We start from the raw sequence: 25,306 nt of genomic DNA, 5'->3' as shown, positions 1-25,306 counted from the left end.
ACTATTTAACCTAACTATTTAACCTAACTATTTAACCTAACTATTTAACCTAACTAACCATTAATCCGATCCGATGGCACTCATGTATGAGTGTCTGAGTGTTTCAACGACACACTGCCAGGGATCATCGAGAGGAAGCAGCAATCATGAGAAATAAAACTTTACATTCTGATTTTTTTCTCAGTAGTTAGTTTTCAAATCACAAGTAACATGAAATCTGAGCATAACCCTCCCTCTGAGTGTCACATTGCTGAGTTTCACTGCAGCTTAAAACATCATTCAGACCTGCAGCAGCTGCTCAGCATCTTACCCTGACTTTGAACCCCAGTGGAAACACAAACAACTGCAGCCCAAAGGAATATTTTAAGCTCCTTGAATAAAGTCCCTGGAACTAAAAGTACTGGGTTGATATATATTCTTTGCAGGGGAACTGTGTCCAAATGATTGAGGAAATATCTGTGCATACAAACACAAAATCCTCTCAAATGGTTTAGCAACTACTCAAAAGTGGATGGAGTAATTCAAAGTTTGGGCTTGAACTCTTGGCTCCAGTGGAGGGAACTCCTCATCCTATAACATATGATGATAGTTCAGCAGAACGATGTTCTATCAGGACCCACAAGTATAAAACCTGCTGCATAAATGTGAGCCTCAATTCCTCCTCCTACATCGCTGAATTTCCTCATGCTCTTCTGTGTCAACGGCAGCCAATCACAGCACATCTCAAGTCATGCAGTAGAGCAGTTAATGAGGTGCAGTTACTTGCTTTTGATCCACAAAGAGTCTCTTTTCTCTATCTGTTTCGGTTTCCTACATTTCCCAGATGTCTAGTGGTCAGAAAGCAGGTATAAACTTGTTGGATTCAGCTATTGGCTTCATGTGTAGGTGGAGAGTGCAACAATGATAAAGATAGTAAGAGCAAGAGAGCGATTTTTTTGCACTCCACAACAAGAGAGAGTCCAACATGGCTAGTGGCTTCTCGTTGTTCTGCTGTTGAGCTGCTGTCAGTAGAAAATAACTCATCATTTCTCCTTGTTTGCTCCAGCAAAATGCAGAAAATCGCTCCTCAGTTCTAACCGACCGATGCCAAAGCCTGAAGTTCCCTGTTACTGATTTAAAGTTGTGGGGAAATCATTCTGCTTTTTGCAGGAAATGTATGAAGTCATGCCGCCGTTTAAGGGTTATTATTATTATTATTTTCAAATGGAAACACGACGTGATTTTTCATTTTCTTCTCACTGGCCTGAAGAGATTTGTGGATTATGTAAGAGGAGCTCAGCTCATTCCACTGAGCATCAGTTTGGTTCACTGCATAACTTCACTGTTCCTCTACATTAAAAAAGTCTGTCACAACATTCAGGAGAAGGCCATTGCACAAGATTCACATTCTTAAATCAGTGGGTTACTGTACGGAAACCCATCCCTGCATCATCTTATAGGAATTAAACCGTTTTTGTAAAACCAGGATGTGACATCATCAGAGGCAGAGCAATAAACAACCTTTCCTTCATGTCCAATGCCTTCAGTGCAGCAGATAAACAGCACTGCTGATCTTTTTTCAAGATGATTCAGGCTAAATCCAGCCTCAGAAAAGCCTTTTTTGTTCTAACTGCAGCTACTTCCGTGGACTCAGATGTTTAAATCTATCCGCTGCTCTGAGTTGACTGATTTGTTTGGCATGAAACAGCACTTTCTTAGCCGTCCTACATGTTCAGCTGTGGAATATCTGAAATCAGAACTGCTACTGAACGGAAAATCAAAGGGACGTTACTCGACTGTTTTCACTTTGCATGGAACTGAGACAAAATGGGCATCTTGGCAAGGCTACACAGCAGTGACAAATTAAAAAGACAAATTCAATTCCAGTGAAGGAACACGAACTGCATTCCTCAAGGAAATGGATTTAAATGGAGGCAGTGATTTAATTTAATTCCTTGATAGACAGAATTGTCAACTCATTATACTCTGATTCCAGCTTCATAAGATCATCAAGAGGAGAATTAACAAAAGATTGTGATCTAACGAGAAAAGACTCAACAGATTCGCTGGTCCACAACATAAAACACTGTCTTTGAAGGGCTGAGCTTATGTGACGAGCACATTACCTGAGACGTCTCGTTACATAACAGTGTGCACGTTGCATTCAGCTGCCTGCAAGGCAGGAAGAAGGTTCCTGAATGCTACACCGACTGTCATGTCACTGGAGATATGCTATCTCACCATTTTCAGCCATGGAAACGGACGTCCTGCATGATTTCTGGTGAGACACACGGCCAATTTATTCATTATCTTTTAAGGCAGCCGAATCTGCAAGATCACAAATACAAATAGACCAGGTTCTGTGCTCACTGCAGCACCCGTTCGGACCAATGAGCTCCCTGTACTGGCACTAAAGGGACGGGCCGATCTGCTCATGATGCTGATGGAAAAAGTCCTAAAATCATCAGAAATCTTTTATTTTCGACAAGCTGTCACTAATGAAGACCCTCAAAGCTAATACTTGAACCCACTCCTGCAGCCCCATGCTTGATTTTAACTGAACTTTCACAGTTACTTGGCACAAACAGCTCAGTGACCTGCTTGCTTTACTAATTCTAACTGTGAATACGTCGTATGCGTAGATGAGAAGGATAAAATAAAGCAGCTAACTCTGGGCCTCGGCTGCAAACTTCACACTGCAGTCGAACAACTCTGACTAACACTGATGTGATCTCTGTTCGGCTGCTCTCGCTCCTTTTATGAAGCGCTCCAGCTAATGAAACGCTCCACCGGAGTGGATGTGGAGGACAGTTGAGGACCTCGTGGGACGGCCTTTCATAAATGCCTGCCTGGATAAGGCTCTTTTGTAACTCAGGCGTAGGTTATGAGTCAAACACGCCAGCCAGGCAGCTCTTAGTGCTTCTGGGGTTTTTCCCCTGAGATGGATGGATAGACACTTCAGCCAAGAAGACACAATCACACAACTATAGCTGCACAAGTGTGCATGTATTACGCTCTCATGCAATTATGTGTACAGCTCAAACTGGTCTAAACAAAATGAAGACATTAACTAACTGGCAGGCTATGGTAGCAGCTCTTCCTAACTTGCTACCTGCTCGTAAAAGAACAACAGTTTGGGGTATATTCAAGCTGCACCTTTAGTTAACAGGAGCATTACATCCTTTCCCTTCATAACTCTCTGTATAAGAACCTTTCAGATCAAGTTGAATCAGCCTGTGCTCCCCCAACACTGATGGATTTGCAGATAAAACCTCGTGTTTAAGACTTCCAAGAAGCAAAAATTACAGTCAACATTTCATCCTCTGCCTTTGCTCTCCTCGAAATTTGTTTAACTACAATTCCAATGTTGGCCCATAAAGACGTTTATATTTGTGGTTAAAACTGACCTTGGCCATTTTGCCTGTTGCTATGGCGACAAATGAGAAGAAAATGTGCAGCTACTATAAATGTTTTTCCCCACGCTAAAAGCTGAAATACACCATCCTTAATAACTTACAAGCAAATTGCTGTGAAGACTTTTTTTTCTCTTCCTTTTACACTACCTGAAATGGACTCTGGCTGTTGTAGTTCTTCACTTCTTTATCCGCTCCACGAGCAAGCAGCACTCTGGCACAATTATCCTGGAGAAGAAAACACAGGGAGAGGAAAAAGATTGAAACAAAGCTGAGAAAAACACTCAACATGACACTGAAATCCTTTAATTCCCCTACTTTATTCAGGGAAACCGCTCCAGGGAAATTGGCAGAGTTTTCCAAAAGCAAAAGAAGTCAGCAGAGCAGGAAGTGGTCAGTGTGGCTGAATGTCTGTACATGCCAGCACTGACTCGGGGATGAGAGGAACACCAGAACATCTACAGTCTATATCAGGAATGGAGCTTTGCTTGATGGTAAGTGTGTATCTGTTGCTCCACTCAAAGAGAAAGAGGGAGTGAGATAGAAGAACACAGAGAGAGAAGACGAGAGCTGGAGAGCTGAGGGGTTTGAATCTGCTGCACAAATCGCCCACAAAGTGCTCCACCACGCATGCACTGTGCACACACACATGCATTTAAGACTTTTTTTAGATCCACAATAAGCTGTGGAGAGTTGGAAAATCACACATACAAACTGAGACACAACCATAATCTCCACTGTACAGTCTGCATTACATTTATTCGTGTGATTAGACGTTTGGCTTCTTGTTTTAGACATGCTTGAGTGTGTTATTTTTACACATGGATGTTTCCATCTGGCGACAATCCCACGACACGCTGTCTTTTCTGTGCAGCTACATTCTTTTAAGCTGAAAATGTGGCTTATTTCTGAGCTATGAATTGAAGTGAGGCCATGCTTTTGCCATTAGCGGATAATTAAAAGCACAGCACGAATGATGAAGGGAACTGTGTGAAGCAGGTCAGAGCTTTAATGTGCAGGACACTGAAGCCGCTCCGGCTTTCAGCTGCAAACAGTTTTCTTCTTTTGCACTTTGTGTGTTAACAGAGGTTCTTCTGTTCGGAGGGTTCTGAATATGAAGCTGGACTGAACTGATCAGTCTTAATGCTGAAAGAAAGCTTTCAAGGTTTCCACATCAGGAACATTTAACTCATATCCACAAAGATGAAAACGCTTTTTTGGAGCATATTTATCAAACATACTGAACTCATTTGGAGGCATTCTCAGTCTTATCCTACCAGTTGGCTCGCCTTTCCTTTCGGTTTTTCTTCCATTCTTTTTGGCAGAAAGGTTCGAGCTCAATCTGTCTGGATGGGATGAGTCAACACAAAACCTTTTTAAGGTAACTCGGGATGGTTCAGAACCTGAGTATTCCTGAAGAAACCAGCCTCAAATCACCTTTAAACCTAAACCTTTATCCCAGCATGAGATCCTGGGTCATTCATGGGCAGCCTGATCTTGTTTGTCTGTTGTGTGAACATCTGGAACACAGGCTGGATGCTGATGTTAGGTGGTGAGACGGACGCCATCTTTTAAAGGTCAAACAAATCGACGGCTGTGGTTAGCGCCGTCGTTTCACAGCAGGGACGTTCATGGTTCAAATCCTGGTTCAGTCCTTTCTGTTTGAGCTTGTTGACCCATGCAGAGATCCTCTCCTGGTTCTCTGGCTTCCTCTCACCATCCAAAAACAGGCATTTTAGGTCAATTAATGATTGTGCACTGAGCATCGAGTTGTGTGGTTGTTTGTCTCTGAGTGGCCCTGTGATAGGCTGCAGCCCGCTGACCTCAATCAGGCAGTGGACTCTAGTCAAGTTGTAGAAACATCTTCCTGAGTTATGCGGACGGCTGCAGATCAGGACTGAGGGTCATGGTCTCCCAATGGGAAGGTCGGGGGTGTGATTCCTCGGTCCACATGTTGAAATGTGTGTGATAAAATAAAGCTAAGTTGCATCATAAGTATAACAAAGTATTCGTACTGTAAGATATATCAATCTGACATTGTGTTAATGTTCAAAGCACATGTTCTCTCCTAGAGAGGAGCTAAAGTTTGCTTTGATTCAAACACACCGGTGGGCTGCTTTCATTAAAACCTGTGGTTCAGCGTTTAACTGGACATGTTCTGAGGGCAGTGACTTCAATGGTCTCAAGTGTTCGAGGGGAATGATGACCTTTAGCTGAAAGTATCAAAGCAAGCTGAAGTGAAGAGTGATTTAAACGGTTCAACTCTCAAATGCATATTCGGTTGAAGGATAATGTGTTTTCTTTTAACCCAGGAAGGCCTGCTGGAACGTATCTGCTTTACCTTTCAAGGTCGCATCAACATTTTCAAGACGTCATAATAATACTGGAAAATAAAACCTTGGAACGGTCTCTCCGGGTCGGGAATGAGGTCCTTCCCCAAGTGGAGGAGTTCCAGTATCTCGGGGTCTTGTTCACAGTGAGGGACGAATGCAGCGTGAGATTGACGGATCGGTGCAGCTCTGCAGTGTTGCTCTGCACCGACCCGTCGCTGTGAAGAAGGAGCTGAGCCAGAAGGCGAAGCTCTCTATTTACTGGTCAGTCTACGTTCCCATCCTCACCGATGGTCACGAGCTGTGGGGAGAGACCGAAAGAACGAGATCGCGAATACAAGCGGCCGAAATGGGTTTCCTCCGCAGGGTGTCTGGGCCTCCCTTAGAGATAGGGCAGGGATGTCAAACTCTGGTCCTCGAGGGCCCCTGTCCTGCAGGTTTTAGATGTTTCCCTGCTTCAATGCACCTGATTCAGATCAATGCATCATTAGCAGGTTTATGCAGAACTTAACAATCTTTCGAAGAGATCCATTTAATCTGGATCAGGTGTGTTGAAGCAGGGAAACATCTAAAACCTGCAGGACAGCGGCCCTCGAGGACTGGAGTTCGACATCCCTGAGATAGGGTGAGAAGCTCAGTCATCCGGGAGGGGCTCGGAGTAGAACCGCTGCTCCTCCACATTGAGAGGAGTCAGATGAGGTGGCATCTGGTTAGGATGCCCCCTGGACCCTCCCTGGGGAGGTGTTCTGGGCCCGTCCCACTGGGAGGAGACCCCGGGGAAGACCCAGGACACGTTGGAGAGACTATGTCTCTCGGCTGGTCTGGGAACGCCTCGGGGTCCCCCCGGAAGAGCTGGAGGAAGTGGCCGGGGACAGGGAGGTCTGGGTTTCTCTGTTAAAGCTGCTGCCCCCCCGACCCCCGGATAAGCAGCAGATGATGGATGAAAATAATACTTTTAAGATAAACATAAAAAGCAAAGTAAAAGGTTTAACCTCTGAAGTGTTTCCAGATTTTTCCAAACTGTAAAACCTCTGTTCGAATCAGCTGACCAGCGGCAGGATCCACTGCACAGCTACTGTGTAAAGTCTGCTGGAGGAGAAAACCTGCTCCTCTGTGACTCTTTTCTGAGCTTCTTTCCCTGCAACTCCAAACACTCAGACCACTGTCTACTGCAGAGACACCGCAGCCTCCTCAGCTCCTCTTCTGGCAAGCAAATTAAATACTCAAATATACTCAAATATGTGCTTTAACTTCAGAGCTTTTCAATGTATTTTTTGTGGCCCATTTTACGTGTAAACGCAGAGGATGTAGTTCGACTCAGAGGAGCTTTAGTGGCCAATTTATTGGACAGTTTGTTAGCAACATGAGTGCAGGCTCTCCTTCTGGGGTTTGCTTTCTGCTGAAGGTGCCTTTGTTGCTATTAGGCTGTGTTTATTCCCTGTAGCCATACAGGCTTTGACTGTATCTACACATCATGGTGACCAACAGGCCAGTGGTATGAGTTGCTTTATGGGGGCTTAGACTCCCATCATTTAAATTTTTATTCAGGTTTTGATCACTTGGCTTAAGCTTTATGCATCAACAGATAAAACATTAAATAAATTCAATTACTGGCAGTGATAAGTCAGCAGGTAGTTGCATGGTGCATTAATTCCGGTGTATTTTGGTGTTTTTATAGTCCGAATGCTTTCCTGTTGCTACCCTTATTCTTGGCTTTGGTTCAGTCAGCAATCGATTATTTTTTTATCAGGAATAAACATTAAAACTCCATCGCTGACTGCGGATATTGTTGCAGCGACTCTGAGCCCATCTCAGACTATTAAGCTCAACCGATCAACTCTACAGGAAGCTCATTTCGGCCACTAAGATTCAAGATCTTTTTTTAGTTATCGCTCACAGTTCAGACCTAAAGATAAAACTCAAGATACTTAAACCGAATAAAGAGCCCAATAAATCTTACGCCTAACAAAAAGACCACAAAGGACATGTTTATACGCCTTTGTCCTGAAAACATGTGAAGACTGACTGAGCACCAATGAGCCACTTCAAATCTCACACACTCTCCAGACCTTGCAGCCACTGAAGTGCTTCACTGCCTCGGCGGCCACAGCCCCGCTGTGAATCGCCACCTTATTGTGGTGGAAGTGCTTCAGCAAAAAAAAACCCATTAAGGTTTCCATAAGGATATACACAATGCCTTAGGTTGTCATGGGATAAATCGACACATATGTAGTGTAAAAGCAGAAGTAAAGTCATGTAGGTGGAAGCATTCTCATGTGAATAATACACTTTAATTGGAAAATCATCAAGAAATGACTATATTTTACATATTTAATTTCCACATAGCTGGAAAATGGCCGTAAGCTCAAAGCCGCTTCCACATGCTTTCACTGTTTATTGCAATCAGAGGAAGACAAAAGACCAGGCGTTATGGCTATTCTCCAGGGAAACTCCCAGCGTTAGAGCCTCAAATATCTGAGCGTGATAAATAAGTTGCATATAATTTGTCTCGTGGGAAAAAGAAACAAAGACCCGGCAGGTTTTACACAAATAGAGCAGAACCGAAGGAGGTGAAGTCAGCAGCAGAAACTGAGGCAGAGCTTACAGTTTATCAGGTAACTGAGTGAAGGTACAGACCCTGAAAACGCCTCCATGACAGAATAACTGGTGTGTTTAACAGATTGTAAACTGACTAAACTGACTCTTTGTCACGCACAGGTGTGTTATTGCATAAAAAGTCTGCAGATAAGCTACATACCTGCGAGCTCGAGCGCGTGAAACACTTCCAGATCAGTGAGTCACAGAGAAAAACATCTCTTAGGTCTATAAATCTCTCGGACAACACTGAACATGTCAGGGATGAATAAACAGATGAAACTGTATGAATACATTTTAATATACTGCCTAACATGTTGTTTTTAATCATTCTCTTAAACTAAATTTGTACATTAATCCCGTTGTCAAAGCTGGCTTCTGTCAACTTAAACTTTAAGCAACACTGAAACCCTTTCTGTGGCCCTGTGATGGACTGGGGACCTGTCCAGGGTGACCCCGCCTCTCGCCTGATGACTGCTGGGATAGGCTCCAGCCCCCCCGCTACCCGACCGACGGACTGACGGTATAGAAAATGGATGGATGGATGGATGAAACCCTTCCTTTCTTTTTTAAAGACAGAAAAACAATTCCAGACTTGACTAAAGTAATTTGTTACATGTCAAAATGAGCCAAACTCTAACATCATGGCTGCAGTTAAGCACTATGGCTATTAAGGGCGGTTAACCATTAAATTATATGTCTGTGGAATACTCTAAAGTTATTCGTTTGACCTGCTGCTTTCTTCTTGGACATTGCACCTGCAGCTTTTAGTTACTCTGAGATCCAGACCTGCAGTCAGAGCTGATCTGAATCAGATATGATTTGAATATTCGTTTGACCTGCTGCTTTCTTCTTGGACATTGCACCAGCTCTGACTGCAAGTCCCTGCAAGATTTGGCTTTTTCTGCTGCAGGTCTAACATTGTGGAACAGTCTGTGCCTCTGCATCAGGTTATCTATGTCACCAGAGTTCAAATCTCAAAGAAAAAACACTTTTTTTTAGATTTTTGATGATGTAACAGTCTGTGATGCAACAAAAGGATGCACAATAACTTGTAAACCAAGCGAAGGCCTCTGTCACACTGGCTTTTTGTGCATAAACCACCAGCTTTGGTTTACAGATGGCCCTTGGCTCCTCCTTAAAGACATGCATGCACAGCAGCATGTTGCGCTTCTTTTTTCTTAAAGTTAATGTCAGATTTCAGAACATTTCATGACTTTTTCCCACTCAGACAAATGACTAAAGACAAAAAATTGCACAAACAGTGACACATTACCGTATTATACAGTATATACTTTATTTTCATTGTATTTCTTCTATAAAGTCCTATCATTTGGACAACTTTTACAGTTTATTTCACTGACATTACTGTTTTTCCATGCACCACACTGTCTGTGCACGTACAAATCACATCAAAACCTCTTGAATTTGTCATATCTGGCTTAACTATCTAAAGGTCGTGCACAGAAACCCGTACAATGTGCATAGCCTTGCTGCTCACCTGGTTGTAAAGGGCACAGATGTGTAGAGCAGTGTTTCCTGAGGCATTCTGGGCGCTCATGTCTGCTCCATAGAACAGCAGATGTTCAAGATGCTGCACATGGCCGTGACGGCAAGCCTGCACACACACAAAAACACACAGTAGTTCACTGCCAAATAATGTCTTCGGTGCTTCCATGTGAGATTGGTTGCAGCAAGATGCCTTTGACACTAGATGTCAGTATGCTGCAGAGGAGATAATGTCAAGATGAGGAGCAGCTGGTACCCTCAGTTTGAACCCAGTCGTTAAAAGGATGGAAGGACAGGGTGGAAGAAGGAAAATCAAAAGCAATGTGATGTGCAACTTTTGTTGTGATTATTAACAAATAGCAGTGCTTTTGGGAGCTGTGGTTGCAGATTTCGGTTATATCTGATGTGCATGGCGGGATTTATTTGCATCCAGGTAAAAGTGAAAAGCATTTAATCATAAAGTGAGCAGCGTCTTGCAAAATTAGGGGATTTATCAAAGGCAAAATGGAGCCTTAAGCAGTGGTTGATTTGCCTAAACTGTGACGGCATTTCTTTTTCCTGTTGTATTAGATTAAACTCCACCAGGCCAAAGGGTGAAAAAGTGTTATTTGCCTCATCATATTTAGCATTTTCTTATAAAAACATGAGCAAAGCGGCACAGCTTTACTCTAATTGGTCAGACCACGCAACAGGCACCTTTATCTGAAAGTATTTTTTAAATTCAAGACACGTTTTATAGATGAAAAACAGCACAATGCATCAAAAAACAGCAAATTCCAGCTCATGGGAACTCTATAATGCAGAAACCTTTTATTTTATATGATCAAACCTTGCGTGCTACGCTCCATGATCAGTGGATTGTGGATGATTTTTACTTTTCACCTTGAAACATGCTGCAGTGCATGCGACAGAGAATATTATGTTCCATTAATCCATTTTAACATTGTTTTTGACCATTTCTGCTCCTCATATGAAGTCAGGGACGGTCTGTCCAACCCTTACGAGTCCGAATGTGGATATTTTGATCGGTATTTTGATAGATGCTGTCCTGTCACATGATCAAAGAAACATTTTCATAAAAAATTCTACAGCAATTGTGTGTTAGAGATAGTAGTTTTGCACTTCTCCAACAAACAAAGCCCTGTGCCAACCTGAAACTGTGGCCCTGAGCATCATTGCATATTTCATTATTTGGTTTTGTGTTTTGAATAAAGTCTGAAAACCGCCGCCGAGTAGGAGCGAATTGTTTCAAATTGTGTAATTTATGTTCACACTGCAAATCTCTAACATTATCTGAGATGTCAGGCAGTTAATTTGGGGAGGTCAAAGCTTTTATTGAATTCATTGTCACTGATGAGGAAGTTATTAGGCTGAGGTCAGCGTGTTCACAGAGTATTGTGGTGAAAAAAGGCCTGAATTGAACATGAAGAGATAATGATTGTTGGATATTCTGCAGCTGAATGAATAAATTGTCTTTTGTGGAATAATAAATGGACTTGGACTGAACTTTTAGAGGCCACGTACTAAACGTTTTATCTCTCATCTGAAAGTTCTTAGAGCTGAAGAAGCCTTTTGGATGAGAGGTGAAATGTCACCAAGAACCAAGAAGAAGAACAAGATTCAAGCTCCTGGGAAAAACATGCACGATTGATTTTAATCTGCACAAATAGACTGATATTCCCCTAATATCAGGGGAATGAAACCAGGCAGCACAAAACTCTGCAATGCCTCAGAGCTGCCAGCTAAGAGGCTTTAGAGTTGCTTGTTAAGTGACTCATAAGGATTGTACCATCATCAGTGAAATAACTTGCTGTCAATGATACAAATACTTTTCTTATATAAGTTAATAATCATTACATCATAATTCAGGTTATTTAGGAAGACTCTAAAGTCTGCTCCAAATGCAGAAAACCTTAAAATTACTAGATTAAATTGACAAAGCTGGAAAATGTTCAGATTACATGCATATATGCATGTAATCTGAAGAAAATGCTAAAAGCGAGAGGTGAACTCATGGACCCAGCATTTCCATCTAAACAGGAAAACAGCCACTGACACGACACACTGGGAAAAATACTGCAGCCGGTGGAGCCAGAGGTTGAACTGTCAGCCAATCAGTTTGTGACAAACCCGCTCCTCCTGAGCCACCCGGCACCCGGTCATGAATGAGATAAAAACAGAGCGAAGCCCTGGAAATGTACACATTTCTAAGATTCTGTTACAGGGGGATTTGTTTGCAAGCTGTTGTGCTCCATAAGAAGCTAATCCCCTCTCAGTTTAGCAGAATATTACACGCAGAAACAGCCTTGACCCTCTGAACCGGCAGCAGCTATTCTTCTGCTCACTGACAGCTGATAGTTATCACATCTGAAAGGGACAGATGGGGAAGGCAGAGTTTTTGCAACTTGACAGGGAGAGAGATAAGCAGTCTGATAAAGCTGAGGCCCTGGATGCACTCTCTTAGACACACAAACACAGCACTAATACACAGATACCAACAGTTTGTTGCTATACTGCAGGCTGGCCCTCTTTAACGGCTACTTCAGCGGGTAACTGCTGCCCTTTTTGTACCTGGTGAACTTCGTGCCAGCCGTTCTCATCCTGGCAGCAGACGGTGGCGTGGTGGTTCAGCAGCAGCTCGCAGCAGCCCGGGTCTCCTCCCACCACCACGCTGTGATAAAGTGGCGTCAGACCACGGCTGTCCTTGTAGTCTGGAGAGGCTCCCAACTCCAGCAGCGTCTGAGGGGGGGGGGGAGCAGGTATGCAAGGGAAAGAGGTGAGGTAGCGGTCAAGAGCAGATAGAAGAAATGTGGGTCATCAAGTGTGAAGCCGCCCTAAAGACGGTTTTAATTCATGTCTGTAGATTATGGTAAAAAATGTCTCTTTTATTCATCATTTATAATAAAAATAACCATCATCATCACTATTATAATACTATTATAACTGATTAAAGCTGACAAGAGAAGAAAGAAATGATCCATTCATTGTGAGATTGAAAAGATAATCATCTTGGCTTCTCAGGAAGGACTAACAGAAGAAGTCGATGCTTTATAAGATCACTCAGAGGCTTCATCACTGAATTAGCTGTTAAAAACTGGAAAGTTCTGGGTTTAGGAGGTAATTCAAGCATCAAGAAGTCCATCAATACACAAGAAAGGGCAGGTGTGAGGAGAAGGGAGGAGGAGGGGAGATAAATTGAGTTCCTTTACCATAAGTATAACTTGGTTCTTGGACCTTGCAGCTTTGTGGAGGGCGGTCATGCCATCTTTGGCCCTGAAGTCCAGGTGAGCTCCTCCATTCTTCAGTACCTTTATTATCTCCACCACGTTGTCCAGGTGAGCTGCGAATGTCAACGGGCTCTCTGCAAGGAAAGTGAATGTTTCAGTCAATGTGATGCTGTTGGTCTCATGCAGGAAGAGAATTAAAAAACAACCAGATGTGTGGATGACTTTCCCTTTAATAATACATTTACAGCAGTGTTGTTTTGGAGCTAAACAGTATCCCGAGATGCATTTGTTGGGTTTTCGCAGGCTCAACATGGGAGACTAATTTATCTCGAGTAAAAACACAGCAGCAGAGCAGATGACTCGAGGGAATGATACTTATATCAGACGCATAGTTTGGAACAAACCACAGGGGAAATGTCTGCTTGCCTTTTTAGATTTGCTTGTTTTATTTCAACGCTAAGCGGCTGATGGTGAAATTAAGCTTGTGAAATTGTTCAGCTGGAGCTCCCACCTGCAGGGTACATCAAAAATCACCTGGTGAGTCATGTTTGTGTCAGAATATTCTTATTATCTAGAAATATTCAGCTGCTATTCGTAGCTGGAAGATCTAAAGAATCTATCCGCTCAGATCAGTGAGGTCCCTGAAAGCGTCCCCTGCAGGTTCAGCTAATGTTTGCATTTCCAGCTAAAGTGATGCAGTTTGATTACAGCGTTGCAACATGTGAGAAAGACAGGTTCTGTTTGAACAGCAAAAACCTTCTGAGCAAAAAAATATCTGCTCTTTGCAACTGCTTCTAAAGAAAGTATCACATCATCGAATAAGACTTTTCAAAGTAAAAGTGCATTGTTCCATAACAAGAATGCTGAGCTATTTCTTTCCTTTCAGGGATATTCAGTTGACCACCACAAATATGTACTTTTTCAGTGTTTTTCTAAATAAAAAGCTCCAGGCTCATAATTGATCTCGTCTTAATTGATACCCCAAAACCCCCTAAAATGTGTAACTAATCAGCAAACATTTCAACACACTGACAGGTTTCATGTTCAGTTTCATCTACATCTCTTATAAATTTAAACAAATCCAAAATTGCTTCACTTTCAAGGCTCATAACATGTTGCATGCTTATGCTTTGGACCGAGTTAAACTGTCACAAATTTGTTACTGCACCAGCATTAGACGTTCAAAATGCATATAAAGTGTGCTGCTGTGGGTCGTCCAATAACTGGAAGGTTGGCGGTTCGATTCCCACTCTCTAAAGATTGGTGAACTGACAGCTGGAGGGGCGGCAGTCCACCTCCTCGCCACGGCTGAGGCGCTGTGATTGGCTGCCCACTGCTCCAGTGTATGACATCTGTCTCTGTGAGCTTGTGTGCATGTGTGTGTTCAACAGGTGCCAACCTGGATGGGTTAATAGCAGAGGACACATTTAGTGTATTTCCCTGTACAGGACAATAAATTTAATCTTAAAGTAGGAGGGGTGGATGGTGCTATATACCATGCATCATGCAATAGATAAGCTAGTTTTCTTGTAAGAATGGGATGAATTCAAATAGAATTTGACTTGTACGCAGATTTATCCTTTAAATGCTTGTGTGATGATTTCCCAACGAGAAAGCAAGTTTTATATAGTTAACAGCCTTCTAGTTGCACCACAAAGACAACGCTTTGCACATACAAGCATTTCACGAGTGCAGATGTGAGGAGAAGTGCCCTTGCAGTAGGGCTGCAGCGATACACTAATCTCACGATATGATACACGGCATTCAGCCAACGATTCGATACGATTTTATGCGATTCGATACGATTTAATACACGTCGTTTTCTGACAGATTTTAAAGGGACAGTGTGATTTGAGATGAATCGTCCGACCTTTGAACCGGAAGGACAACACCGCCAGACAAACAGAAACAAACAAACGTGTCTTCAGTGGACACAGACTCATGTTTATGTTGTGAATATTACATCATCAACCTGCTGGTTTTACCTGCTAAATACCATAAACACAAATCCAAATTCTCTGATCACAAACCATCTTTTTAAATTTTTGAGGAGCTCAAACGATAAATTACAACAATCCTGCATTCTATAAACAGAAAAGCCATCAAAACCACTGAGCTTTGCACTTTATATAACATTTTTATGAACTAATTTATCAATTTATGTATAATGTGACCCCCCCCAGGCATTGTTTTGTATTATGTTAATGTTCTGTGTTTTCAACTAATTGTAACGTCTGACAAAAAAAAAGATACTTTATCGGGAAACAAAATATCGATATATATCGCGGTATCGATAAAATCGCTCAGCCCGACCTTGCAGTGGGACAGAGAGCTTGTTCTTGTGGCTGCTCGCTCTAAAATGTGCCAGATTTGTTGCCATTTGCTGTTTCTGGGGGAAAAAGTCTGTAAAGTAGCTAATCTGGTGCCAATTTGGTGTGAAAGAAAGAGAGCGTGTGAAAATGCAACAGGCGTTACCGGGGAAACCAAGAAATGGCTCATAAAAAAACTTTAGACGATGAATGAAAAACCCAGAAGTATAAAACACTTAAGTGTCCATAATAAAGACTAATGCACTTTGTAGTGGCAAGTGTCCAAAACATTAACCATGTGTCCATTAAAACACATTAATGAAGAGACACGTTCCTTTTTACCAAGATTAAAGCAGAATTATTTCCTTTCTGAGCCTCTCCGGGTCCATACACACGGAAAAGTCTTCATGTTACATTTCGTTTTGCTGCCTCACTCAGCTACATATTGCTGAATAAAAAGCTTTATTTTGAGGATATTTACTGAAGTTTGCTTTCATTTAACTCCCACATGTGACCGGCACCACTCCAGCTCACTTAGGAAAGGCCTTGGACTCGGGTTTTAGTCTTTTTGCCGTTGTTAAGTGGTCGGTATTTAACTCTGAAATACTTATCTACCAAAATGAATTAAACAGAAGTAAGTGGATGTTCTAATACAAAGCTGTGGTCCACTTTGAACTGAATACCGACTCAAAGAATCATGTCACTGAAAGAGAATAAATGAATCTAATTAACATTTGCAACCGTGTATTTGTCATATTTAGTTTGTCTTTGTTCTGCAAATCATTCAGGATCTCTTTGCAGTCATTGTTCAGGTTACCTCTTGAGTTGATTAAAGCAGGTCAACTGTCTGTCTGAGCTAATTAGGAGTTTTAAAAAAAAACTTTAAGGTGATTAAAACCTCTCTGAATATCTCTAAAGAAGGTCATCCAAACAAGACACTTTCAGACAACAGACTGGATGTTATTCACTCATTTTTCCAGGCTACTGATAGCAGTTGGAACACAAGAAATGAACGTACAGGTGAAATTATGGTCAAATAAGCCTCATTCTCTTCAGAAGTGACCTCAGGCCCAACAAAAGGAGGCGTATAAATAAAAACTATGACTCTGTGGGAGATGTGCTGTAGTTGGGAGTCTGAATTAACTTCTAACTAACTAGTGCATCCAAATAAACTGTAACCTGTGATTCTGTCTGGGATATCAACGTAGATATGAGTCATACATCAGAGGAAAGGAGATTATCTAACTAACTATGGACGACACTATTTATTCAGCAGATCAGAGGAGTCCAATTAAAGGCAGTTCCCAAGTTTAAACAATATAATTTCCTAAGATACCCTAAAGATAAATGCTCCAGTTATGGGGTCCATATGGCAATAACTGAGATATCCATTAAAAAGAGCACATTACTGAGAATTGGCGCTCCATTTAAAGAAGTGATATAACTGGATGTAAGTTCAATATAACCAGAGTTTCTTTTGTTTTTCTTACCCAACTGTCCCCAATAATCTATAATCACACTAAGCTATGTCACATTGCTGGTTATCACCTGAGTTTTCCGACCGGGACAATCCCCCAGCCTTACCCACGTACTTTTAATGTAAATGTAAATGTAATTTATTTCTACAGCCCTTTACAACAATCCATTTCGGTACCAAAGTGCTTTACAGCAGATAATAAAGAAAGAAAAGAAAAATAACAGTAAACGCAATAAAATACAGCAAAATTGAATAAGATACTATAAAAGTGTCACCATACTACTGGGTATTAAAAGCCATCTGAAATAAGTATGTTTTTAGCCCTGATTTAAAGAGGCCCAGGTCAGAAATAAGATGCATCTCGGGGGGGAGATTATTCCAGAGCCTGGGGGCACCCCAGGGCTTGTATTTGGACCTGAACACTTCCAGCAGAAGTTGATTTGTTGACCTCAGAGCTCTGCCAGGGTTACAGTTAAAAGCTCAGATAAATACGATGAGGCGAGGCCGTTAAGAGCTTTAAAACCAAACTTTAAAAGTTTAAAATCCATTCTATAAAGGACAGGAAGCCAATGAAGGGAGTTAAAAACAGGAGTGATACGTCTGTTAGTGTTGGTTAAAAGACGGGAAGCAGCAGCATTTTGCACAATACTGAACATAAAACAAGGGAAATCAAAGGGAGAGCAGTGCTTTAGGTTGGATCATGAGTCTCATGCTGGAGAGTCAGACGTCTATGCTTCCTCTTCTCCAGCCTAACACGGTCCATTTTAGCAGATGAGTGAACCAGTTACAACCACAAAAGGTTAACTGACAATATGCAGCTATGGAGCTGTTCCCCATTGAAAGGGGCTCCTGGCCGAGTGGCAGCATGTGACAAGCTGGGAATGAGAAAGTATTGCACCAGAGGACCAATCAAAAATATGGATCTGGAGCCGCATATCACAAGGTCGCACTATGACTTTGAAGAAGAGGAAAAAACTGATGAGTTCTTGACTAAAAATACACGAGGACTGAGAGCGCAGCTGAAACTAATTAAAGCAACATTAGAGGGAAAGAAGCAAGTTAAACCAAACATGCAAATACTGGAAGCCATTTTTCAAAAAATTTAACCATTAAAAGTATTTTGAAGGTGGAACATTTCGCTTGCTTCATGTTAACATCTGTGTTTTTTCATGGCATGGTGGCCAAGTGGTAAGGCGTTGGTCTCGTAAACCAAAGATCATGGGTTCAACCCCCATCCGTGCCTGATTACTTATGCAGGAGCTTCAGTACTAATACTTTGATATGTTACTAATATTGTGCACAAATCAAACAGAATACTGTGCAAAATTAAACAATTATTGGAGCAGAATCTACATTGATTTCTACCTTTAAGAAACTGTTGAAGACCCATCTTCTCCAACCCTGTAGTTCCCTCTATCAGAGCCTGACTGCTGGTTTCCTTCTACATAGTTCGTAGGATAGTGGTTTGATTCCCACCTTTCATGTGGGAGATCTGGGTTCAAATTCCCTGCATGAAAGGTACTATCTCCAGCAGGGGTCCTTAGGCAAGACCCTATCTGTAAGTCACTTTGGATAAGAGCATCTGCTAAATGTGTAAACATAACAAGAATGAATGAATGAATATATACTATAGCTCATAGCTGCTGTGTTGTTGTTATTGGCGGCTATAGGAGAGCTGTAAGTTGCTTTGGATAAAAGTGTCTGCTAAATGCAGAAACCTTTTATTTTCACACCACCTATATATTTATGCACTCCATATACACAACGCAGCTTATTTTCCTCTGCAATCACACAGATTTACATTCAGTTTTCTGTCACTTTGACACGGACGTACCGGGGATCAAACCTCCGACCTTTCAGTTAGGGGACGACCACTCGACCAGCTGGCTGCCAAAAGGACTAAAATATCGTAGCTTGTGTGTTTAACCACAGACTTTCAGGTTTATTTCTGCACTGAAGCTGGAATAAAAACATCCACAATTTAAAATGTAATGTTTACAAAACTGAAAGTGTGTTGCTGGAGTTTTGGTTATTTCAGATGAGTAAAGCGTTAAAGCAGCTCTGCAGCAAACAGAGGCTACAGCTTCCAAAGGTGGTTGCATGATTTATTTCAAGTGGTTAAAAGAATGAAAGTGTATGAAATCTGTTTGTCGTATTGCACGAGAATGGACGGTGGCCGGCGGGCAACTGGCACTGAAAAACAGAGATATGAGCCTTAATTCTCCCAGTATTGCTGAGGATGAGTGATTTTATTTTTATTTTGCCATCAATAGATGGTGAAGCCGGGTAACAGGAGTCCAGAGACGCCGCTCCCGCACGGCAATAAGGCTTTCATTTAACAACAGCTCTCAGAGCCCATTAAGAAAACCTCAATTCTCAACCTAATAGCTCTTTCTCCCCCTACTTCACCTTTATCTGCCTCAATGGACCACGTTTGTTGTGGCCAATCTATGTCCACTCAATATCGCCCATTTCATGCTCAACTGCAGCGCTGAGATACTCTTGGCATGTTCATTAAAAACTCATAAATAAACATAATTGTTAGCCTTAGCACTCAGGTGAAGTCAGTAGTAGTGAAACCAGTGCTGGTTACCAAATGACTGCAGTAAGCTTTAAATGCATGTGGGAGATCTGGGTTCAAATTCCCTGCATGAAAGGTACTATCTCCACAAGGGGTCCTTAGGCAAGACCCTATCTGTAAGTCACTTTGGATAAGAGCATCTGCTAAATGTGTAAACATAACAAGAATGAATGAATGAATATATACTATAGCTCATAGCTGCTGTGTTGTTGTTATTGGCGGCTATAGGAGAGCTGTAAGTTGCTTTGGATAAAAGTGTCTGACAAATGCAGAAACCTTTTATTTTCACAGCACCTATATATTTATGCACTCCATATACACAACGCAGCTTCTTTTCCTCTGCGATCACACAGATTTACATTCAGTTTTCTGTCACTTTGACACGGACATACCGGGGATCAAACCTCCGACCTTTCACGGCAATAAGGCTTTCATTTAACAACAGCTCTCAGAGCCCATTAAGAAAACCTCAATTCTCAACCTAATAGCTCTTTCTACCCCTACTTCACCTTTATCTGCCTCAATGGACCACGTTTGTTGTGGCCAATCTATGTCCACTCAATATCGCCCATTTCATGCTCAACTGCAGCGCTGAGATACTCTTGGCATGTTCATTAAAAACTCATAAATAAACATAATTGTTAGCCTTAGCACTCAGGTGAAGTCAGTAGTAGTGAAACCAGTGCTGGTTACCAAATGACTGCAGTAAGCTTTAAATGCAGGCTGCTGCAGGTGAACAGGATATGGATCCTGAGGGTTTAAACTCTTTTGGATGATAGTGCAGCGTGAGGAAGGCCTTATGAAGCGTTCCTGCGTGTCGAGAACAGATAAACCTGGTGGTCTGTACAGCAAAGCGAGCTCTAAACTTCTCCAGCTTCCAGCCCGTCCTCTCGGTGGAGTATTAAGACCCTTGAGTTTCCCACCCATCTGATTAATTGCTGAGTCTCAGTCCCAACAGGCTCTGATGGCGCAACATTTCAGCGGAAGGTGGGTTTAAATTGTTCGTAGCGTCCACCTTTGAGACTGAGAGAAACTACAGTCGTCAGGCACTTATTTCTCTGCTGACCGAGCCAAATAAACCTCTGAAACCACCACCACAGCATAATCCCCATTTCCATGGTTCAAAATGTGTTTTCAACACTCAAATCTCTGTGAAAATAAGGCCTCAGCAGGATGATTCTCCCTTCACCTCCGACTGATTTAAAAAAAACAGAATTTACATGTTGACGAGGAGAGCAAAGGTAATGCCATTTAATTTATTCTGTATATTAGTCTGTACATTTACATTTACTGCCTCTACTTGAGGGTTTATTTCACTGCAATAATTATAAATTACATCCCCAAACTTCTATATTTAAGCATTCACTTGATATATATTAAAACAGCATTTTATTGTGAAATTTAGACATAACGCGTGATTCTCTGAGACAATGGATTCATCCCAGTGGAGGTGTGTAGAAATCCCTCCGTTAGCTCTCCTATAGCCGCCAATAACAACAACACAGCAGCTATGAGCTAACAGAGCTATAGCACACGTTCATTCATTCATTCTTCTTAAAGTCTTGGTATTCTTATTTAATCTTATGAGGTAAACCGTGAAAAAGATCCACAGGCAAGTATTTCATGCCATCATTGATCCTGCTTGGTCTGTTGGGGTTGGCTGCCTGAGCTTCTTATGACTGGAAGCACAAACTTCACAGCAAGTTAAGTCAAGTCAAGGGCTTAACCATGGTTTAGACATTGGGGGGGGTCCAAGAAAAACAAAATTGTTAAGTGCATTATCTACAATTCTTTATTTATATATGAAAAATTGGACATTTAGAACATAGTTTAGAGGACTACATTGACCATGTAAGTTCACATCTAAAGGAATAGTGTAATTTCTCCGAGACAGTGACTGCCCCCCCACTTTGTTTTGGTTAGTTGCTTACTGTTTACTGACCTTAAACACACCTACCAATTACAGTTATGCTCTTCCAGTAGTACTGTAGCAAATAGGACAGCTTCCAATGGAAAACGACCAAATACCCAAAGCATGTTGATGGAAATATTTTAATAAGGACAACTAATGATGTAACAAATTACAGACTTTTCCTTTAACAAAAAATGTGCCGAGGACTTTTAAGTCCAGCTTCATTTCTATTGGGTCAATGTCTCAAAATGTGCATTAACAATGAAAAGTCTAATAGTCTAATGTTATTTTTGTTTTAAGTTTTTTTTATTTTGAAAGGGGACGGAAGTTTATTTTGTTGATTCTGTGTTGGATTTCCTGTTCTGGTACAATCTGCTCTGTTGAGCAGCGGCTCCGTCAAAAGTAGAAGTCCAACGTAAAGACAAGGAGAGCCGCTGCTGAGATGGCGGCGCAGCCGTTACCATGGTAACACACGGAAATAAAGTGAAAATAAATAAGACATAACAAGAGACCGATCCCTTGACAGGGTTCATAAAAGGAGAACATGCATTTTACATGTTTTCTTCTGTATATTGGGGGGGAAAGGTTGGTATTTTCTCAATATTGGGGGGGACACGACCCCCCCAAAGAATGCGTGGTTACGCCATAGAGTCAAGTGCATAAGTGAGTAGATGTTTGATGTGATTTTCACCAGGCTGTAGTGTCCTCAGATGCAAGAGTTTCCATCCAAGTGGGTCTGCGAGTGCTGAGAGCTATTATCCTAGCCTAGTGTAGCATGAAACACCTGCTCACTTTGTCTTTCTGGAACATTTGTGAGCTGTGTGGGAAACACAGTGACATCAAGACTCAGCTCATTACCCTGGACACTGGCTGCTCCCAAAGTCATCATGTGTGGGAAAACAGAGCCACGTCTTTGTGCTACAATAGCTTTACCAACTCAGGACGTGGCAGACTGACTGGGAACACATTTTACTCTCAGGAAAGCTAATAAAATCAGGGCAATGTCCCGATGAGACCTGGTTGTCCTCCACTGCTGTGGAGCTTTTAGGGGATTTTTAACTTTGGTATCAAGGCCAAAAAATGATGGATGTTAAAGCACAGTTTACATCATCAACTATGGCTAAAGGTTCACTTGATTATCCAGTGATAAACGATCCCAAATTACTGAAAATGCTTTTCAATAATGGTGTATCTGACATTTTAGACTTCATTAGATGATAATGCATAAATGCAGCAAGGTGATTAATATGAATAAATGAAACCATACAGGATTTGATAGCGTTTTGGCCCAGTTTAAGCCTCATTTATATGCAGCACTTCTGCTCTACATTCACACACAACTCCATACAGAACTCTATGACATGTATAGGAGCTGGAAGCTGAACCGTGTCCAACCTCTACTGTCTGACCGCTTGAAGGCAATAAGAGACTGAAACAAAATGAGGTGGGAAACAAATAACAGCCATCTTAAATGATGAGAGTATATTTTCAGAACAAAAGTCTCCAGAATATTAAAAACAGCACTTTTAGAAACTTTAACATACTGTCTGTATATTTATATTTACTGCCTCTACTTGAGGGTTTATATCACTACAATAATTACAAATTACATCCCCAAACTTCTATATTTAAGCATTCACTTGATATATATTAAAACAGCATTTTATTGTGAAATTTAGACATAACGTGTGATAACTGTGTGATTCTCTGAGACAATGGATTCATCCCAGTGGAGGTGTGTAGAAATCCCTCCGTTAGCTCTCCTTTAGCCGCCAATAACAACAACACAGCAGCTATGAGCTAACAGAGCTATAGCACATATTCATTCATTCATTCTTGTTATGTTATGTTTATGCATTTAGCAGATGCTCTTATCCAAAGCGACTTACAGATAGGGTAAGGGGGTCTTGCCTAAGGACCCCTACTGCAGATGGTACCTTTCATGCAGGGGATTTGAACCCAGCGGCGGGCGTCAATGACGTCATCCCAGCAGACGAGTGTGTAGAAAGCCCTCTATAAGCCCCCCGATAGCCGCCAATAACAACAACACAGCAGCTATGAGCTAACAGAGCTATAGCACACGTTCATTCATTCATTCTTCTTAAAGTATTGGTGAAATAAAGACAGATAATGCCTTATTTAGAGGCTGCATCCTCTAAGCCCCGTTCACTCCGTTATATGGATCTCCAGTTATCTAAATATCTTCTGAAGGACGCCGACTTTCACCAAACTGTTCTCGGTGAGTAGATGAACGCATTTCATGCCAGACATAAGGTCCAGGTTTAACGTTGTGAAGTAGTACCGTATTTTTCACTTAAAATCCTTTAATTTTTCTCAAAAATCCACAGTGCGCCTAATGTATGAATTAATTCTGGTTGTGCTTTCTGACCTAGAACCGACTTTATGTCATAAATCGGTCAAAATGTTTCAGCTCGGCCTTGGTGAGCTACGAAGCTGCACTTCTGGATGGATTGAGCATTACGGGCCACCGTAGTCACGAGCCTCGCGGAGTAATACGATCTGTGCTCCAACATTAAGGCGTGTGCATTCATTCATTCATTCATTTTCTATACCCGCTGCCCCAAAAATGGAGTTTTGATTAATTTAATGCGCTTTAAAAATACGGTATATTTAAATTTGATGTCAGTCTTTAGATATTTTGATTAATTTCATTCTCTAACTTCTTTTTTTTTTTGTTTGAAACCTTTTATTTTTAATGTGCTCTTTGTTGAATTGTGTTATAAAAATATATTTTCTCTGTTTTCTCTTAACCTCAAACAAACAAGGGAAAGAAAGCCAAGAAATATCTTTACCAAGATGGGCTGTAAAGGTCTTCTCATGACTTCACTGTTGGTCTGTTATTGTATATCCAGCTAAATATGAAAAAAGTTCATTCAAAGCGTGTCTCAGCAGTTAGTTTTGAATTAGTAGAAAAGAAAATTCGACAGGATTCAGTTCATTCCATTACTGTTTAGCCTTTAGATTCACCCACATTTCTCCGTTTTAATGCTGATGTACATTTCTCTTCCCTGTGATGGTCTCAGCTGTGTCAATAAGTAATATATAGAGCTGACATATAGATAGAAAACGTTTTATAGCTCAAAGCTGGTCCAAAGCTGTCATCTGGACCTCTGACAGACAATGAGAAAATACAGCACAGAATCCCTCAAAAGCTCCACATCAGTCAGCTCTTATTGCTCCATTAAACTGAATTCAGTGTTTGGTGCGTGTGTTTTTGTGCTTTTGTGCAGCCTTACCACCAGTGTCCCCATCATGATAGTTGGGATCAAAGCCTCTCTCCAACATCTTGGCTACTTTGTCCACCTGATTATGCTGAATGAGGTCCATGAATTTCCTCAGATTGGCCTGCACATGTCAGAGAGGAGAAGGAGCAATTACAGCGAGAACGAGGAATAAACTGAGGCGTCAGGAGGGAAAAGGACAGAAATAATGATATACTGTGAGAAGTTGAGATAAAAAAAACTTTAAAAATAGTCTACAGGGTCAAACATAATGATAAAAACTGAAAACGTACGGGAAGACTGTGTGAAATTGGACCTGCAGCTTTAAATGGATGAATATCAGGTGGAATAGAGGAGAAGAGAAAGGAGGGGACCTGCTGAGATTCAGAGGGCGGCGATTGTAAAGGGTGGAATGACTGCTCTTTTCTGCTCTGCTCCGTCTGCTTTCTTTCCAGGCCGCACGATAAAAATAGATAAGAGAGCAGCTCCCCAAAGGAGGGAAGAAATGAAGAGAGCAGAACAGGGAGGCGACAATAGGTGGCAATAAAATAAAAGATTGAAAATAAATGGCACAATAACACGTAAATGAGGGGAAGAGAAAAGGCAGGAACATGGATTAGGAGCTCGATTAAAGGTAGTAGTTTTCCTACTGAATCATCCACCGGGAGACAGGTGAAATATTCTGTGCATTTTTCTTCCCCAAACAGCAACACTTAAATAATTTAGGGAAGT

At 41.6% G+C, this 25,306-nt stretch overlaps 1 protein-coding gene and 1 non-coding gene across 2 annotated transcripts in view; one reads left to right on the top strand and one right to left on the bottom strand.

The window, feature by feature from the left end:
• LOC140301431 (SH3 and multiple ankyrin repeat domains protein 2-like) overlaps positions 1-25,306 on the bottom strand; it is a 256,845-nt gene that overhangs the window by 143,286 nt on the left and 88,253 nt on the right. The window contains exons 6-10 of the mRNA XM_072379870.1: positions 24,590-24,698; positions 13,036-13,187; positions 12,398-12,565; positions 9,819-9,935; positions 3,543-3,620 (exon numbers count right to left, since the gene is read on the bottom strand). Coding sequence (XP_072235971.1) covers positions 3,543-3,620; positions 9,819-9,935; positions 12,398-12,565; positions 13,036-13,187; positions 24,590-24,698 — 624 coding nt within the window. The remainder of the gene's footprint in view (positions 1-3,542; positions 3,621-9,818; positions 9,936-12,397; positions 12,566-13,035; positions 13,188-24,589; positions 24,699-25,306) is intronic.
• Positions 18,011-18,082, top strand: trnat-cgu (transfer RNA threonine (anticodon CGU)). Its single transcript has one exon. It is a non-coding gene; the product is annotated as a tRNA-Thr (tRNA).

Source organism: Leuresthes tenuis, unplaced genomic scaffold (genome assembly GCF_036924035.1).
Source record: "Leuresthes tenuis unplaced genomic scaffold, fLeuTen1.0.hap1 SCAF_2, whole genome shotgun sequence".
NCBI classification, from domain to species: Eukaryota; Metazoa; Chordata; class Actinopteri; order Atheriniformes; family Atherinopsidae; genus Leuresthes; species Leuresthes tenuis.
This window is presented reverse-complemented; position numbering and strand designations above follow the sequence as displayed.